Genomic DNA, 18,680 nt, shown 5'->3' on the forward strand with positions numbered 1-18,680 from the left:
TCAGAACTGTACATGGAGGAGGGGCACACTTAGGATATGCTAGGTGGTCTAGTGACCCAGCTTAGGAAGGTCAAGAGGATTGGTGACCAGTATGTGTAACTCCTCTTGCCTTGTGAGAATCCTCCATTCAACAATAATTTATTGAGCAGGTGTGAAGTTCCAGGTGCTAGGGATACAGCAGGAACAAAACAGACAAACACCCCTACATCCTCCCTGGAATTTACATTCAGGTTGGGAGACAATCAGGCAGCAAACAAACTAACAAAGTATCATGTTGGAAGTGGGATGGGGGTGGTGGGGTCAGACTGCTATTCAAACCAGGGTGGTCTGAAAGGTGATCCGTGAGTAAAGACTTGGAGAAATGAGATGGAGGAATGAACCATATGAATATGTAGGGGAACAGCATCCTAGATAGTGAACAGCAAGTACAAAGGCTCTGAGTTCAAGGAATAGTCAGGAGCCTCTTGTGGCTAAAGCAGAGAATGAGCGTGGAGGGAGAGCAGGAGAAGACATCAGTGCAGTAAGGGAGAGGGGCGTGGGCAGATCAAGGAAGCCCTAGGCCACGGGCATAACTCTGGCTTTCCCTTCAAGCGAGATGAGAAGTCACTGGAGGATCTCTGAGATGTGATAACCACGAACAGATAACCATTAACTCTAAGGGCTGAAAGGAAAGGAACGTCTTGAAGTTTTCTAGTGCATGCAGACACGCTTATTCTCCTTAACGGGAGCTCCATGGGGAGGGGTTCTATACTGTCCTAGATTCTACTGTGCTCACAACTATTTCTCAAAGGGTTATAGTTGTAACTTAAACTTTGCACATGACAATACAAATTCCTCTCAAACAGAAATGGCCAATCATGGTGGAAAACACCTCACCGTTCCGCAGTTAAAAAGGACAGACTAGCCAGCCAATGATATAAAAGATTCAGGAAAGCGAAGGTTTTGATCCCTCCCCAGCCCACTCTTCCACCCAGCTCAGCCTTCAGGACTCCCCTGGGGTTCCTGAGGGCCCCTGGGCTTCAGTGAGGAATCTTCTCTCTCTCTCCAAAGGCAGACATTTCAGTCGTGCTCACTTGTTGGTTTCCTATGAAATTTCATGAGTTACCATCTGTTCTAGCAAACCACTGGTAAGTTCTTTTTAACATAAAAATTAAATCTCATTTTTTTCTTCTGAGGAGGCTGGACTAACTTCTGACCAGAAAGGAGCAGAGAGAGTATTGAATAATTATATTATTAATGATATAATTAACTGTGAAGAGTCAAAGTCAGAGTAAAAACACTTAATCAAAAGCTTACAGGAAGCACTTAGGCCTAGTATGAAGAGACAGCAAAATAAACAGTTGCTGACTTACACTGGGTACCACCTTGGGATGCTCTCTCGCCTCTGCGTCTGGTAAGTCACAGGCCCGGAGTACTTCAGGGTTCTTATTGCCAGTCTGAAGTCTCAAGTCAACATCTCTCTCTCTCAAAACATCTCTTCTACCCTCATATGTTCTGTCATAAGGGCCTCTATAATAGAAATCTGCATCACCTGCTCCACCAAGGGGTCTCTTATCATCTGGCTGAAGTGGCCGGGGCGGTTCTCTTTCAGGACCACCTAAAGGTCTCAGCATACTAAGTGATTTTCCAGTACCATAGCAGAAACTCTAGAAGGAAAAGACACACATATTCCTGAGTACTTTAATGGCTGACTTAAAATAAAATTATGAGGTGTTTCACTCAGGGTGCTAACAAAATTATGTAATTTAACTTGTGGCATTTATACGCATAAACATATTAATTTCACTGGTTTTTCATTAGAGATCTCTTCTTTAGATAAATAAGGACCAGAGTAGCCAATAAAATTTGAGAAATCACTAGGTATTGAGTAGACATTTCAATCAGCTGGATACATTTTGATTGAATTATATAATATGGCAATTTGGCTAAAGCCTAGAAATTTAAATTGGAAGGTATTAATTGATAATTGCTCATATGTTGTCTATATCCACATGGATCATATAAGGTAAATGCTGAAAATTATTCAAAGTTGTACCTCATGTAAACATTCTCCTATAAGTTAGTTTTTTTTTTTCAAACACAAACTTGGCTTTAGCTACAGCTAAAATTCAAGAGGCTTTGAGTCACATTCCACGGGAAAAACTAGGCAGCAGTTCTCCAAGTGTGGCCCAGGGAGCCCTGGGGGAATCCCTGAGACTCTTTCAAGGACCTGTGAAGTCCAAACTTGTCATAGTACAAAGACATCAGTCTTTTTCACTCTTCACTCTGCGTGTACAGTGGAGTCTTCCGGGGCTAGAATGACTTCCTCACTCTGATGGCTCACGGGCTGTGTGCTTGGGTATACTTGCATTTTAGATATTTCTGAATTTTAAATTCCTAACAATAGTAAATATCAATAAATAAAACCCCTATAAACAAGTGTTCTTTGTGGGCTTCAATTCTTAAGAATGCAAAAGGGTCCTGAGAACAAAAAGGGGGAGAATCCCTGCCTTAGAGATACTACTGTTTGAAGACAGAAGCAGCAAAACGCCTTTTCTTAGGCAGCACATGAAGGAACAAGAGATGATGGGGTTTTTGCTTTTAATTTCAGTTGCAGAAACTAACAAAACCATACCTCTAAACTACTAAATCCTGTAATCATAAGCCAAAAAACAAAAGCAAAGCAGTAATAATTCCCAAGTGAATAGGGCATGGTGAATTTTGTATCCTTAGGGAAGACAATACTTTAATAATCTCCCATGGCACACACGAGTTCTTTACATGTTGTTTTACGTGACAGCTGCTATATTTGGGTGAGGGCTGAAAATCAACAACAAAAAAGCTGAAGAGACTGTAGATGAATGATGAGTAATATTTCTTCTTAGATGTCTGCTGCTGGATCCCCAAACTGTTTCTCAATACACCTACCTTCTTCCACATCTCTTTCTGATTCTGTGTTAAACCAAATGGTGCTTCCTTCTCAGTGGTGCAAAAACTCAGAGTGAAATAAGAAGGGCCCCTTTCTCAAAGATGATATAAACAATTGATCTCATGTGTATTAATTTACCAAGCTTAAAGAATAAATTTAAAAAGAGGTTATTATTCTAAATCACTGCTTTGACATCCACAATCAAACTTGAGAACCACTTCCTTGCTCAGAGGAATACACATGTAAGTATAAATAAATTTGTATCACTTAAAAATCTTTTCATACCATTAAGCATGATTTAGCCTGATTTATAACATCCAATCAAAGCAGCCTAATCATTTTAGAATTGTCTCTTTTCTGTCAGTCCTGTAATTGTTACTGGTGCTGTCTACTCACCAGGACAGCTAACGCCATAGTTATCAGCACCGGAACGTGCAGGATCACTGGGATCTCCTTCATGAGCGCTCTAATAAACTCACCAGACCCTTTTCCAATGTACTTCAGCGGCTCCGTCACAAAGTTGGTGAATGTAACGGCCAGTGCCTAAAACAAAAAAGCAAGCAACTTAACTTTTTCCTCAAAGGACTGAGGCACTTACAATGAGCCAAAATTCACTGTGCACCGAGGCCGAGATTATGTTACATAAATTTAAATGTTGTCAGATGCGTTTAATGTGAAAATCACTGTGTACCAGAAGTATTTTTCTAGAACAAAGGTTTACTATTAGCAAAATGACTAAAACAACAATTTTTAATAGATACAAGAGATTTTTTACTTACTTTTATATACGTAATTTTTACAAAATATATTCTATACCTTTGTTGGTGGGACCAACAAAATAGGGTTGACTAATAAGAGCTCATAGTATTTTTGGCAGGGGTCATCCTTATAGGTCCATGAACTTCTAAACCATTCTATTTAGAGAAACAGACAAAACACTGAGTCATTAAAAAAAACAACATTTCATTCCCAAATAAGACAATATTTTGGTTTTAACTCTCCTCCTCCTCCAATTTTACAATGTTTTACAAATAGACTCCTTCTCATGGTGATTTTTAAAATTTTCATCTTCTGTCCAAAATGTTTATTTAAAAAATTCATTCAAATTATACAAGCCTTACGTAGATAAAATATATTTTATGAAGATTTCTAAAAGGCAGATGATTAAAAGCAGTTCTTTACACACACAAATGGATCCAAGTAAAACTGGGGAGATCGGAATAAGATTGGTGGATTGTATCAAAGTCAACATGCTGGCAGTAACATCGTACTATTATAGTTGTTCAAGGGGTTTCCATTGGGGGAAATGGACAAAGGGTACACAGGATCTCACTGTATTATTTCTTACAACTACCTGTGAATCTACAATTATCTCAATAAACTTTCAATTTAAAAAGTCACTTATTTATTTATTTCACAAAATAAAGTAGAACATTAATTCTCCCAATTTTTTAAAATCAGGCTTATATTCATGATGTACGAGTCTGAGCTAGAGGAGGCATTTAGTTGGCCCCTGAAGCAAGGAAACAAAGCTGGATTGATTTCATTCCCACAACTTTTTAAGAAACATTAACTGCGGACACTTTGATTCGTAGAATCTGCTGAGATTCTATTCTGGGTCAGTCATTACAGACTTGCATTTATGAAGTGGCTTTGAACATTAAACCATTCTCATTGCTAGATATACATAACTAAAGGCAGTCAATATCAGTGAGAATGTTTAAAAATCTGTAAGAAAAAATGAAAGTAAAATAATTTTCCCCTTAGTAAAAAAAATAGTATAGTAAAGCTAGAATATAAGATTTCATAAGTCAATATAAGGAGATTAAATCTAAGATGGATATTAATTCCTATATACATTGATTCCCTTCTCTAATAAACTTCTGTTGAGGACCCAGAATGCACTAAGCATTGTGCTAAGAACTAAATGAACACAAGTGGGCACAGGCTCCTTCAGTCTAAAGGAGGAGACAAGTAACGTCAGACAGCAGGTATGCAGCTTCTCCTCCTTCCCTGTGGCATTGCTATTACATGAACACACAAGTCACTGGTCTGAAACTAAGTCTCTTCTTGCACGTTCTTCTGAAACTAAAGAGTCAGTCATGGAAATCCTCTTTCTGGCATTTTATCATTTTTTTGTAATTATGAATATGTCTTCTCATTCTCAGAAATTCTACTTAAAATAAGGCCAAGTGAACCAACACCTTACCCCAGATACTTCCAGTCCAGTCCATCTTCTCAACACACACATTGTCTAATGGCTTCATCTTGGCAACTTCGGCCTGATGCTGTGCGAAGGCTACCTGACCAAGACCAGAAGGGAACATCAAAGGCTACTAACGATGGCCATTATGCCAACACGTCCAAAAACCCACATTCAAAGTGTATCTTCCCCATTCATCCAAACCAGATTGTTTGCGAATTTTTAATAGAAAAAAAAAATATTATTTTTTAAGAGTAGCTCTTTTCAGCTCATGGCAAAGCACAGTCTTAATGCAACAAGTAAGGATAAAGCACCAACTACAATTGTCTTCTTTGTAAGTAATTATGATGAGGAAGGAAAACCTTTTTCCTAACAAGATTGTTTTAAAAATTAGTTCAAATATAGGTCATCCCATGCCCCCAAATATAGCTATACATATTAAATGACTACTCATTTTCTTTTACAATTCATGACAAAATGGTGTTTTGCTTTGGATGGTTTTCAGCACAAATGACCAATATAAAGATAATTTAGCTTTAGAAATCGAAGCCTCAGGAGAAAGCATTAAGATAACAATATTCAACCAAACAACATCCTTTCCTCCAATTTATAAATAAGTAGTTCTAGAAGCTATAGAACTTAGAGAAAAGGTTAATGAAATATCATAATGATTTAATCAGATGAATTCAATGAAAACAGGTGGCTAATAGACTCTGACCTTGCTAGAAAGATCTAAAATTTTCCTTCAACAATTATGCTGTTTTGACAGGAACAGTAGTGCTTTCTTTGAATTTCTATATATAGCATGATCCCAATTTTGCAAGAAATCAAATTCAGAAACAAGATTGGAAATAAATACCTCAAAATATTGACAATGATTATCTCCAGGTGATAAAATTATAGGTGATTTTAAAAAACTAGATTTCTCTGTATCTTTCTGTCTTTTCTAAATTCTCTACCATGAACTTTTATATTCACTTATATTAAGAAAATAACCTCAATTTTTTAAATGATATTTTAGTATCATTTCTACCAAAGAATAGAGGGTCATACCCCAAATTACCTACATAAGAATTTTTAAATGTGTCTACCTAGCTCTATTCTGTTTTAGCTGTCCAGATGCCACCCATCAGGAACTGGGTTATGAAAACTAGGACTGCACTTTTTTCCCCACTAACTGGTCAAGGACCCAAAAAACCAGGTACACCTGAGAAGTTGCCAGTTTCCTCCCCCAACCATCTCCAATCACTGCCTCCCATCCTCACCTGAGGCAAGATTACATACTAGCTCCAAATGGATGACAGTCTTATTATAAAACATTTTTAAATTTTAAAACCTTCCACCTATTTAATACCTTATATAAATACATCCAATTCCATCCCCAACTGAAGACAAAACTGATGACAAAAACACGTTTCAACTGAGTGTACCAACGAACATACGTCCACAGCTCGGTAGCTACTAATATCACGATGCAGAGCAGACACAGAAGCACCTCAAAAACAGAGAGAAGAGAAAGCAGGGTCACTGCCAAGCCGTTCTCCCCACCAGAAAACGCTCATTGTCAGCAACACCAAAAGAACTGAACTCAAATACGCAGAATCACGTGTAGCATTTTCCTGCACGTTCAATGCAGTATCAGTGACTTAGTACAAGTTCTTACCCCAATTATGGTGGAGTTTTAAAAGTATCTAAAAAAGAAACTGTTAATCTGTCCACCTCATCCCATCTTACCATCAACACATTATATGGATCCACTCCAAAGGCATCTTTAAATCGCCACTTCCATGCTTCGAAATCATGAAACTTAAAATTAACTAAAATATCACTTAGGGCATCATCCAAGGCTCCTGGTTTCCAATCCTCTCCATTGAGAAACTTCTGTATTTCTAACAAGGTTTGTCTTTTAAGTATAATCTCGGCATCATAATGCATGTCACCTTTGTTTTCATCAGGCTGAATTAAATTTGCAAAAAGAGAAAAAAACAGAAAAGGAGTTTTATTGTTATATTACTCAGTGAAATATTTTAAGACAAAAGCTAATTTGGAAATGATATACAATTAGTTTACAGTATTTCACACCTATAAAATATGAGTAATAATATCTACTTGTCTGTCTCATAGGCCAACATGAAAATCAAAGATAATACATGTGTGAAAAACATTTCAAAAATTATAAAACTCCATGCAAGTACATTTTACTAAAAATCCAGTTGATTCTCGCTATCTACAATAGTTATGTTCTATAAAGTCACCTTGAACACCTGCTTCCATTTAAAGACATCTTAATATATATTGTTGATTCATTAACACTGAACTCATGGCCAACGGCACTGTAACCCACGCCTGAACCAAGCTTAACTAGCAAGGGAATTTTCTCTGTAACGCACATCACAGCTTTCTTGTGCTTAGGAACACTAGACAGCACTATACTTGGGAGCTATATAAACAGCAAAACCACCAAAAAAAAAAAAAAGAAAGCACAAAAAATGTAGCACTAAACAGACCAGGAAAAAGTACTTGTTTATAGTATGAGAACTGAAACAAGGCAGAATGTGGCCTTGTTTGACCTCAGCTGAGAATGGGCTTATCATACAACTCAAATATTCTGCTGCTCTGCGCATATCCAACAGTGACCACAGAAGCACCACGAGTATTGATTTTGGGGTTACAAATAAAGTTTAGTGAGTAGGCAAATTCGCAAATACAGAATCCACCATAACGAGGAGCGACTGTCTATTTTATGATTCAGTTTATGACTTTCCATTTGCCGACACAGTTTTCAGATTGCCTAAAATTTGCAGCAGTACAAATAAGAAAAAAAGGGACCTCAAAAAGCAGCAAAATCTGGGATCCCAAGAACATGCATGACATTTATAATTATCTTTATTAGTGTGAGTTCAGGTTAACAAAATCACTATAAACTTTTTACATTTATTAACCAGTTAATACAAATAAGAGAAATTCTTTTTTCTTTTATAGGAGTGAATGCAGATATTTATATAAAAAAATGTAAAATGAGAAAGACCAAACTGTCATGTAATAACGCAAATCATCAGTACGCATAAAAAAAGCAGTCATTGATGAACATTTTTTTTATTGAGTTCATAAGCGTTTACATCAATGTGAGATTTCAGTTGTACATTATTTCTTGACAGTCACCACATAAGTGCTCCCCTTCACCCCCTGTGCCTACCCTCACTCCCCTTCCCCTGGTAACCAGTGAACTGTTTTCTTTGTCCATGTGTTTGTTTATATTCCACATATGAGTGAAATCATCTAGCACTTGTCTTTCTCAGTCCAGCTTATTTTGCTTAGCATAATTCCCTCCAGGTCCTTCCACGTTATTGCAAATGGGATGAATTTGTCTTTTTTAATGGCTGAGTAGTATTCCATTGTATATATATATACCACATCTTCTTTATCCAATCATCAGTCGATGGGCACTTGGATTGTTTCCACGTCTTGGCTATTGTGAATAGTGCTGCAATGAACATAGGGGTGCATATGTTACTTTGGATTGTTGATTTCAAGTTGTTTGGGTAGATATCCAGTAGTAGGATAGCTGGGTCGTACAGTAGTTCTATTTTTAGTTTTCTGAGGAATCTCCATATTGTTTTCCACAGTGGCTGTACCAGTTTGCGTTCCCACCAGTAGTGTATGAGGGTTCCCTTTTCTCCACACCCTCTCCAACATTTGTTGTTTTTAGTCTTAGGGATTATAGCCATTTCAACAGGCATAAGGTGGGATCCTAGTGTAGTTTTGATTTGCATTTCCCTGATGATTAGTGATGTTGAACATCTTTTCATGTGTTTCGTGGCCATCTGTATGTCTTCTTTGGAAAAAGGTCTGTTCATATCCTCTGCCCACTTCTTGATGGGTTTGTTTGTTTTTTTTATCATTCAGTTGTGTGAGTTTCTTACATATTATGGAGATTAACCCCTTGTCAGATATATGATTTGCAAATATTTTCTCCCACTTGGTGGGCTGTCTCTTTGTTTTCATTCTAGTTGCTTTAGCCTCTTTAGTCTGATGAACTCCCACTTGTTTAGATTTTCTTCTGTTTCCCTTGTCTGAGAAAACATGGTATTTGAAAAGATGCTTTTTAGTTCAATGTCAAAGAGTATATTACCTATATTATCTTCCAGGAGTTTTATGGCTTCAGGACTTATCTTCAAGTCTTTGATCCATTTTGAGTTTATTTTTGTGTATGGCATGAGATAATGGTCTACCTTCATTCCTTTGCATGTGGCTGTCCAGTTTTCCCAACACCATTTATTGAAGAGACTATTTTTTCTCCATTCTATGTTCTTGGCACCTCTGTCGAAGACTAGCTGTCCACAGATGTGCAGTTTTACTTCTGGGCTTTCAGTTGTGTTCCACTGATCTGTGTGCCTGTTTTTGTACCAGCTCCATGCCATCTGGATCACTATGGCTTTGTAGTACATTTTGAAGTCAGGGATTGTGATACCTCCAGCTTTGTTCTTTTTTCTCAGGATTGCCTTAGCAATTCGGGGGTCTTTGGCTGCCCCATATGAATTTTAGGATTCTTTGCTCTATTTCTGTGAAGAATATCATTTGGATTCTGATTAGGATTGCACTGAATCTGTAGACTGCGCTGGGTAGTATGGACATTTTAACTATGTTCATTCTTCCAATCCATGAGCATGGAATCTCTTTCCATCTCTTTATATCATTACCAATTTCTTTCAGCAATGTCTTATTGTCTTCATTGTATAAGTCCTTCACCTCCTTGGTTAAATTTACTCCTAGGTACTTTATTCTTTTAGTTGCAATTACAAATGGAATTGTATTCTTGAGTTCTCTTTCTGTAAGTTTGTTATTGGAGTATAGAAAAGCAACTGATTTTTGTAAGTTGATTCTGTACCCTGCAACTTTACTGTAGTTGTTAATAACTTCTATTAGTTTTCTGATAGATTCTTTGGGGTTTTCTATATATAAGATCATGTCGTCTGCAAACAGCAAGACTTTCACTTCTTCACTCCCTACTTGGATTCCTTTTTATTCTTTTCTCTTGCCTAATTGCTCTGGCCAAAACGTCCAGTACTATGTTGAGTAAGAGTGGTGATAATTGGCACGCTTGTCTTGTTACTGTTCTCAGAGGGATGGCGTTCAGTTTTTGCCCAGTGAGTATGATGTTGGCTGTGTATTTGTCATATATGGCCTTTACTATGTTGAGGTGATTTTCTTCTATCCCCGTTTTGTTAAGAGTTTTTATCATAACTGGCTGTTGGATCTTGTCAAATGCTTTCTTTGCATCTATTGAGATGATCATGTGGTTTTTATTCTTCAATTTGTTGGCATGGTGTATCACATTGATTGATTTGCGGATGTTGAACCATCCCTGTGTCCCTGGTATAAATCCCACTTGATCATGATGTATGATCCTTTTGATGAATTGCTGAATTTGGGTTGCCAAAATTTTGTTGAGGATTTTTGCATCCATGTTCATCAGTGATATTGGCCTGTAGTTTCTTTTTTTGTGCTGTCCTTGCCAGGCTTTGCTATCAGTGATGTTGGCCTCATAGAATGTGTTAGGAAGTGTTCCATCCTCCCTAATTTTTTGGAATAGCTTGAGAAGGAAAGGTATTAAATCCTCTCTGAAAGTTTGGTAGAATTCTCCAGGGAAGCCATCTGGTCCTGGGGTTTTATTCTTTGGGATGCTTTTGATTACTGTTTCAATCTCTTTCCTTGTGATTGGTCTATTCAGATTGTCTGTTTCTCCTTGATTCAGCTTTGGGAGGTTGTAAGAGAGTCTAAGAATTTATCCATTTCCTCTAGATAATCCATTTTGTTGGCATATGGTTTTTCGTAGTATTGTCTTATAATCTGTTGTATTTCTGTGGAGTCTGTTGTTATTTCTCCTCTTTCATTTCTGATTTTGTTTATCTGAGCTTTCTCTCTGTTTTTCTTTGCAAGTCTGGCTATGGGTTTGTCAATTTTATTTATCGTCTCAAAGAACCAGCTCTTTGTTTCACTGATCCTTTCTACCACCTTTCTTGTTTCAATAGCATTTATTTCTGCTCTGATTTTTATTATTTCTCTCCTTCTGCTGAATTTGGGCTTTGTTTGTTCTTCTTTTTCTAATTCAGTTAGGCGTAATTTGAGATTGCTTATTTGGGAATTTTCCTGTTTGTAAAAGTATGCCTGTATTGCGATAAATTTTCCTCTTAATACAGCTTTTGCTACATCCCATATGAGTTGGTATGCTATGTTTTCATTTTCATTTGTCTCCAGATATTTTTTGATTTCTCCTTTAATTTCTTCAATGATCCATTGCTTGTTCAATAACATGCTGTTTAGTCTCCACATCTTTGTCCCTTTCTCAGTTTTCTTGTAATTAATTTCTAGCTTTACAGCATTATGATTGGAAAAGATGCTTGTTATTATTTCAATTTTCTTAAATTTATTGAGGCTTGCCTAGTTTCCCAACATATGGTCTATCCTTGAGAATGTCCCGTGCGCACTTGAGAAGAATGTGTATTCTGCTGTTTTTGGATGGAGTGTTCTATATATGTCTATTAAGCCCAACTGGTTTAGCTTTTCATTTAATTCTACTGTTTCCCTGTTGATTTTCTGTCTGGATGATCTATCCATTGATGTGAATGGAGTGTTGAGGTCCCCTACTATTATTGTGTTATTAATATCTTCTTTTAGGTTTGTTAATAGTTGCTTTATGAACTTTGGTGCTCCCATGTTGGGTGCATAGATATTTATAAGCGTTATTTCTTCTTGATGGAGTGCCCCTTTGATCATTATATACTGCCCCTCTTTGTCTCTCTTTACCTGTCTTATCTTGAAGTCTACTTTGTCTGATATAAGTAACATGACACCTGCTTTCTTTTGTTTGCCATTAGCTTAGAGTATCATCTTCCACCCCTTCACTCAAAGCCTGTGTTTGTCATTGGAGCTGAGATGTGTTTCCTGGAAGCAGCAAATTGTTGGGTCTTGCTCTTTAATCCATCTCACCACTCCACGTCTTCTTATTGGAGAGTTCAATCTGTTTACATTGAGGGTGATTATTGATGCATGAGGGCTTAATGATGTCATCTATCACGCATTTTCTGGTTCTCCTGCATTTCCTTTGTTTCTTGTCCTGTGTGTTTTAGACTACCCATTGAATTATGTAGTTTTTTATGATGTGTTTCTTTGTTTTCTCCTTATTTATTTTTTGCATCTCTGTTCTGCTTTTTTGTTTAGTGGTTACCCTGAGGTTTGTATTCAGAATCTCATGTATAAGATAGCCCATTTTCTGATGGCTTCTTTTTCCCTTAGTCTAAACTGATTCAGTCCCTTTCCTCCTCCTCTCCTAGATTGTTTTACTCATATCTTACTCCAACTTGTGCTGTGAGTTTGTGGTTAAAAGGACAGGATTATCTTTATTTTTGGTGTTCTCCTTCCCTTTAGCTTAATGCTATAGTTGAATATTTGCTATCCTATGCTGATTCTGTCTACCTATTTATCTCCTTACTCTGTGTTTTGTGACCCCCTTTCTCCCCCATTTTTTTCCTTCAGGTATGAGGGCCTTCTTGAGGATTTCTTGTAGGGGGGGTGTCTCGCAGCTACAAAGTCCCTTAGCTTTTGTTTGTCTGGGAAAGTTTTAATTTCTCCCTCATATCTGAAGGATATTTTTGCTGGATAGAGTATTCTTGGCTGAATATTTTTATCTTTTAAAGATTTGAATATGTTGTTCCATTCTCTCCTAGCTTGTAAGGTTTCTGCAGGCAAATCTGCTGAAAGCCTGATAGGGGTTCCTTTGTAGGTTATTTTCTTCTGACTTACTGCCCTTAGTATTCTTTCTTTGTCATTCATTTTTTCTAGTTTTACTACTATATGCCTTGCAGTAGGCCTTTTTACATCGACAAATCTAGGAGATCTGGAAGCCTCTTCCACACAGATTTCCCTCTCTTTCCCTAGATTTGGGAAGTTCTCTGTTATTTCTCTGAACATGCTTCTGCTCCATTCTCCTCTTCTTCTGGAATACCTATAATTCTTTTTTTTTTTTTTAAAGATTTTATTTTTTTCCTTTTTCTCCCCAAAGCCCCCTGGTACATAGTTGTATATTCTTAGTTGTAGGTCCTTCCAGTTGTGGCATGTGGGATGCCACCTCAGCATGGTTTGATGAGCAGCGCCATGTCCGCGCCCAGGATTTGAACTGACAAAACACTGGGCCCACTGCAGCGGAGCGCGCTAACTTAACCACTCGGCCACAGGGTCAGCCCGAATACCTATAATTCTTATGTTGCATTTCCTCATTGAGTCAGATATTTCTCAGAGACTCTTAATTTCTTTTTAGTCTAGGTTCTCTCTCCTTCTCTGTCTGGAGCATTTCACATGTTTATCTTTGATTATGCTGATATGCTCCTCTGTGATGTCTGCCTAAGCATTCAGGGAATCCATATTTTGTTTTATCTCTTCCACTGTATCTTTCATCTCTAATATTTCTGATTGATTCTTCTTTATAGTTTCAATCTCTTCTGTGAAGTAGCTCCTGAACTCGTCGAACTGTTTGTCTACATTCTCTTTTACCTAGTTGAGTTTTTTGATGATAGCTATTTTTAATTCATTGTCAATTAGCTTTCATATTTCTGTGTCCTCAGGACTGAATTCTGGGTGTCTGTCATTTTCTCTCTGGTCTGGAGACTTGATGTAGTGTCTGATGTTACAGGAGGTGGGTAGGGATTTTCACAATCTGATATTATTTGCCTGCAGTTACCATCTATTGCCACTGGGTGGGGGCCAAGAGCCACATATTCTGAGCCCTCTGCCTTCAGCCAAGATCCCAGGCAGTGGAACTGGCTGGGGGGGGCGGGGAGGAGCGCTTTCTCCTGTGTGTTCTCCGGGCCTTCTTGCTCTCACTATTTGGTCTCCTGGGGTGTTGCTTGATGAGGTTACTCCCCGCCCTACCTCGTAAAAGCCTTCACCCTGTTAAAGGGGGTCCCTCTAGACTACAAGGGCTCTAGGGAGTCCTTGTTCCTGTGAATAAGCATTCCCCTCCCCAACTCCTTCTCTCATGGATCCTCCCAGGGTTGCTATTGCAGTCTTTAGGAGCAGGAGAGAAGTTCTCTCTTACCCCGTTCCAGCTCCTCTGAGCGGGGCTCCAGCCTCTCCACCCTCCATTGTACGGCTGCGTGTCTCTCTGACATTTTTGTGTTATGCTAGGATGTCCTTTGTTGGAGTATGGCCTTTTCATTGTATGCCCCTTTTCATTGTATGTTGGAGGGGAGAAAGTCCTGGGAAAGTTCATTCCACCATGATGCTGACATCCTTGATGAATATTTTTTAAAAATCACGAACCAAATATTCCAAGCATCTCCCTGTTAGGTATTTTCTGGCTCCATCCATTTCCTCATCTATAAAAGAGGTCCTGTTTCACCTCTCACAGAGTTCTAAGACTCGAATCAAAGGGTACACATATAAGAACATTTACATTTCCAAAATACAGTGGGATTATTAAAGCATTCATCTAACACTCCTTTCCCTTAAGTTTTCTTGATGTTTTGACTCCCAAAATGAAAACTATGGTTCTAAAAAGGGGAATCTTAACATTCATTATGAACAATATGCACACAATACATAATTCGATAAAGCAGCACTTGCCACAGTAAACAGCTAGGGGAACAAACTACTTAAAACATTTTTCTTTTCCTCAACACATAATGATCTTACATCACCTGAATAAGTAAGTGTGGAAGTGATGGAGAACAGGAAGTAAAGACCAGGACAGAATTTCCTTACCAGGCAGGAGTTTATTAAGTTTCCAACTATTTAGTAAAGTTTTAATAGCAAATTTAAAACAACCCTCCCAACTCAATTAAGTGATACTGCAGGGCACAAAATTGAAGAAGTAACTCCCCATGAAGTATAAGATAAAAAAGGAGTGGTCTGTACTGCCTGCCCGTCTTCCACCAGACCCTGTAAAGCAGGCTGGTACCTTTTGAACAGGTTCTGATAAAAGGGTGAGTCACATGTTCTCTGTTAAAGTATAATGATGCTTTCTCACTGCTCTACATAATTTGAAATTAATAAATAACGAAAACATCCACTATACTGATAAGTGTGACACCACCAGATACTCACAAGTCCGAGCTTTCTGGTTTCAATTAAGATCTTATTTAAGTATCTCCTGAAAACAGGATTGCTTTGACTTTCATAGTCTTTCCTCTTTTTCTTTTCACATTCATCAATCTGTAATCACAAAATAAATACAACATTAGTTAGCATCAAAGTTTAACATAAGGGTCAAGTTTCTAGCCTAGTGGCCCCAACAAGATCAAGGTAAAGAGCTGGCTAGTTTTATCAAGCTTGCATTGAAATGTGGAGCTTGCCTGCTCAAGCTTGCTGCAGGTTCTCTTTGCCAAGGGCAAGCAGGCAAGGAATGAGGAACTCCTGTCCAGCACTTCACCCTGACGGCAGTTTTTCTGCTGACTTTCAGCAATTTTAAAGCTGAAAATCGGGAAGCAAGAGGAAGAGCTGTGGATAAGCAGAGCACCTGGAGCAAGCTGCCTCTTCCTACTTCCAAAGTAATGACTTAACGAACAAAGGAATGAAAGGAGGAATGAAAGAAAGAAAAAACAGACGGAGAGACAGAGAAAGAGAAATAGAGACAGGGTGAAGCCAGAAAATGAAATGAAGGACACAGAAAAGAGTTTCTTGAATGTGCATATTACTTTTGGCCTTTCATTAATTTTTCCTGTCAACAAGTGATCATCCCCTCCCATAAGGGATGCTTCAGGAAGGCAGGAACCACGGCTTCTCCAGAGTGTCCTACACATGGCAACCCCTCAGCACATAATTCTTCATTAGAACAGACCTCCTATGCCCTTGGCCCTACAAATGCCGCAGGGTCACTGAGGGAGGGCAGTGAATATTTTACAGTCCTTACACCTTGTGATAAGCAACTTTTGTTTTTAAATTGAGTGTGGACCACGAGTTGAGCTGAGCACTGAAATGGGCTTCAGATGATAAAACATGACAGTAACTGAGCAGCACACAGACTCAGGACAGGAGGACACTAGAGAAATCATGTGGCAGTTTCCTCTGGTTTCAGGAAGGTTTAGAAACCTTTTAAAATTTGTAAATTTCTCTCTTTTTTTTTAATTTTATTTATTTATTTTTATTTTTTTGAGGAAGATTAGCCCTGAGCTAACATCCGCCACCCATCCTCCTCTTTTTTGCTAAGGAAGACTGGCCCTAAGCTAACATCCATGCCCATCTTCCTTTACTTTATATGTGGGATGCCTGCCACAGCATGGCCTGACAAGTGGTGCATAGGTTCGCACCCGGGATCTGAACTGACAAACCCCGGGCCACCAAAGCAGAATGTGTGAACTTAACTGCTGCGCCACCAGGCTGGACTCTGTAAATTTCTCTTTAAAAGAAACCATTTTTTTTAAAACAAGGACTCAAGACTCCATTTTACCAATCATGTTTTTACAATGTTTGAACCAAAGTCACAAACAATGGAAGGAAAAATTTCTATAAAATGGCATTTCTGCCTTTCCACTGAGCAGCCAAACTAGCTCACTACACACAAAACGCAGTCAAACTGAGGCCAATCTTATCCAAGCACGTCTCTGCTAACACTCGGGTGGGACAACACTCACGTTTGATAAGAACCACACACTGTGCTTAGGGTTCTTGACCTGAGACATGGTGGCATCTCAATTACCAAGCTCTCCCTCCCAGTCTCTCAGGCTGGAAAGCTCCCTTGTTCTAACTCTTCCTTCTCCTTTTTTCCTCCTCCCTCAGATACCAAAACTTGCCTATTCTACCTTGGAAAAGTTGAATGCTTTCCTTTTCTCCTCAACCCCTGTCACTGCCACAATCGGAGCCTTCAGCATTGCTGGACCTCTGCCACCCCCTCTCCAACCCAGGCCCCCTCCAGATGCCACCAGCCCACCCTACCCACACAACCAACAGAGGCTGGTGCCCATGGCATAACAGATATCAAACCCCTTAACAATCATGACTTATTTCCTTTCTCATAAACTCTACTTCAGCCATATAAATAAAAGGATTGAATAAATGAAGGAAGAGCTACCATACACTAAATTATAGTAATCCCTTATATTTGTAAGAGTAACTCTTATGCTTATAAGCTGGTAATAGGCTCATTTCTTCATTTGCTACATCTGTCATGAATCTACTAAGCCCCATCACTGTGACAGGTGACAGAGAATCATGAAAGAATAAATATATTCCTTGTCCCCAGAAATTTTCAGTCTGGTAAAGAAATAATTACAACATAGTGAGATAAATGTTATCACCGGAACATAAAAGTACTATTTAAAAAAACCCAAAGCCAGAGTAACTAAAGAAAACGTTATACATATATAAATTGCACATCACATAGAAACACAAATTATGTTAGCAAAGACAGGAAAATAGAGAGCAATTTAACATACTATAAGTAGCATAAAATTCAAGAATGAAAAAAATCTAACCTCATGAGTTAAAGAATCAACTTTGCTGTAACATTCTGACAATTCATCAGCATATGACAAGTCGGAACTGATTTTGTTTTTCTCTGATATATCATATTTCACCTAAAGCAAAGGAGAGAGAGATTTTATTTCTTTACAGTTCAGTTGTAAAAACAACCTGCAGCTAACGAAGACTAAAATTTGGCTTCATCATTTTATGACTTTGCTTGTTACACTCTTCAATTGTACTGAACCACCAAAAGAGTAAGAGTCTCAAATGTATATACTAGCTAAGAACTAAAATCAGTTTGCTGCTTGATGGGCTTCACATTTACATTTGAAACAGAAATAACCAGGAGGGGTTGAAATCATCTTAGACTAAGAGAGTCAGAAAGATATTCTGCCTGATTGCTAATCATTGATAGATGACTCTCACAGCTCTGTGTAAAACAATAACAAAAATAGACTATTTCCATCGTAGGACTGATAAGGGCTCACACTCACACATGCGTTTTCTTTAATACCTGAGATTTTCTCATTGTTCCTGAAGTAGCATCATAGTTAAGCATGTCTGTGGGGTCAATCCAGTCATCATCATGAGCATAACCAGTTATCAGCCACAGACACTCACAAAGGAGCAGAGAACACAGCATCCTGCATGAGGGCTAAAAAAATTTTTAATAGATATAATAAAATAATTATTTTTAGAAGAAACTGTTTTGTAATAAAATCTTCCTCCTAGTGCTAAGACAATGTTTTCCTTCTGAATAACAACTGAAATCAAAATACTCAATAAAATGGTATTCACATAGAAATACATAGACATAGGCACACATTCTCATTGAGACAAAAAGAAAATAAGTCTTTTTCCATATGATTCAGCAATTTCATTCCTAGGCATATACCCAAGAGAAATGAACATATATGACCACACAAAAACTTGTACACATATGTTTACAGCCACATTATACACAAAAGCCAAAAAGTAGAAACAACCCAAATGTCCATCAAGTGATGAATGAATAAATAAAATGTGATATATCCATACAATGGAATATTAGGTCATAAAAAAGAATGAAGTACTGACACATGTCACAGCATGGATGAACCTTGAAAACATTAT

General features: G+C 38.0%; 1 protein-coding gene across 5 annotated transcripts in view; it reads right to left on the reverse strand.

The window, feature by feature from the left end:
• The window catches only part of CLCC1 (chloride channel CLIC like 1), a 35,131-nt gene that overhangs the window by 7,495 nt on the left and 8,956 nt on the right, over window positions 1–18,680 (reverse strand). For 4 of the 5 annotated variants that reach the window (XR_006886015.1, XM_046645429.1, XM_046645428.1 and 1 more), the window contains 9 exons: window positions 18,082–18,222; window positions 17,579–17,680; window positions 15,213–15,320; window positions 6,846–7,067; window positions 6,466–6,606; window positions 5,118–5,211; window positions 3,725–3,822; window positions 3,305–3,451; window positions 1,353–1,646 (listed from right to left, as the gene is read on the reverse strand). Coding sequence is in view for 4 of the 5 variants with exons in the window: in XM_046645429.1 (XP_046501385.1) it covers window positions 1,353–1,646; window positions 3,305–3,451; window positions 3,725–3,822; window positions 5,118–5,211; window positions 6,466–6,606; window positions 6,846–7,067; window positions 15,213–15,320; window positions 17,579–17,680; window positions 18,082–18,210 (1,335 nt within the window). In the remaining variant the exon portion in view is untranslated. The remainder of the gene's footprint in view (window positions 1–1,352; window positions 1,647–3,304; window positions 3,452–3,724; window positions 3,823–5,117; window positions 5,212–6,465; window positions 6,607–6,845; window positions 7,068–15,212; window positions 15,321–17,578; window positions 17,681–18,081; window positions 18,223–18,680) is intronic. The other variant, XM_046645430.1, reaches the window with a different exon arrangement.

This window comes from Equus quagga, chromosome 18 (genome assembly GCF_021613505.1).
Source record: "Equus quagga isolate Etosha38 chromosome 18, UCLA_HA_Equagga_1.0, whole genome shotgun sequence".
In the NCBI taxonomy this organism is placed as follows: Eukaryota; Metazoa; Chordata; class Mammalia; order Perissodactyla; family Equidae; genus Equus; species Equus quagga.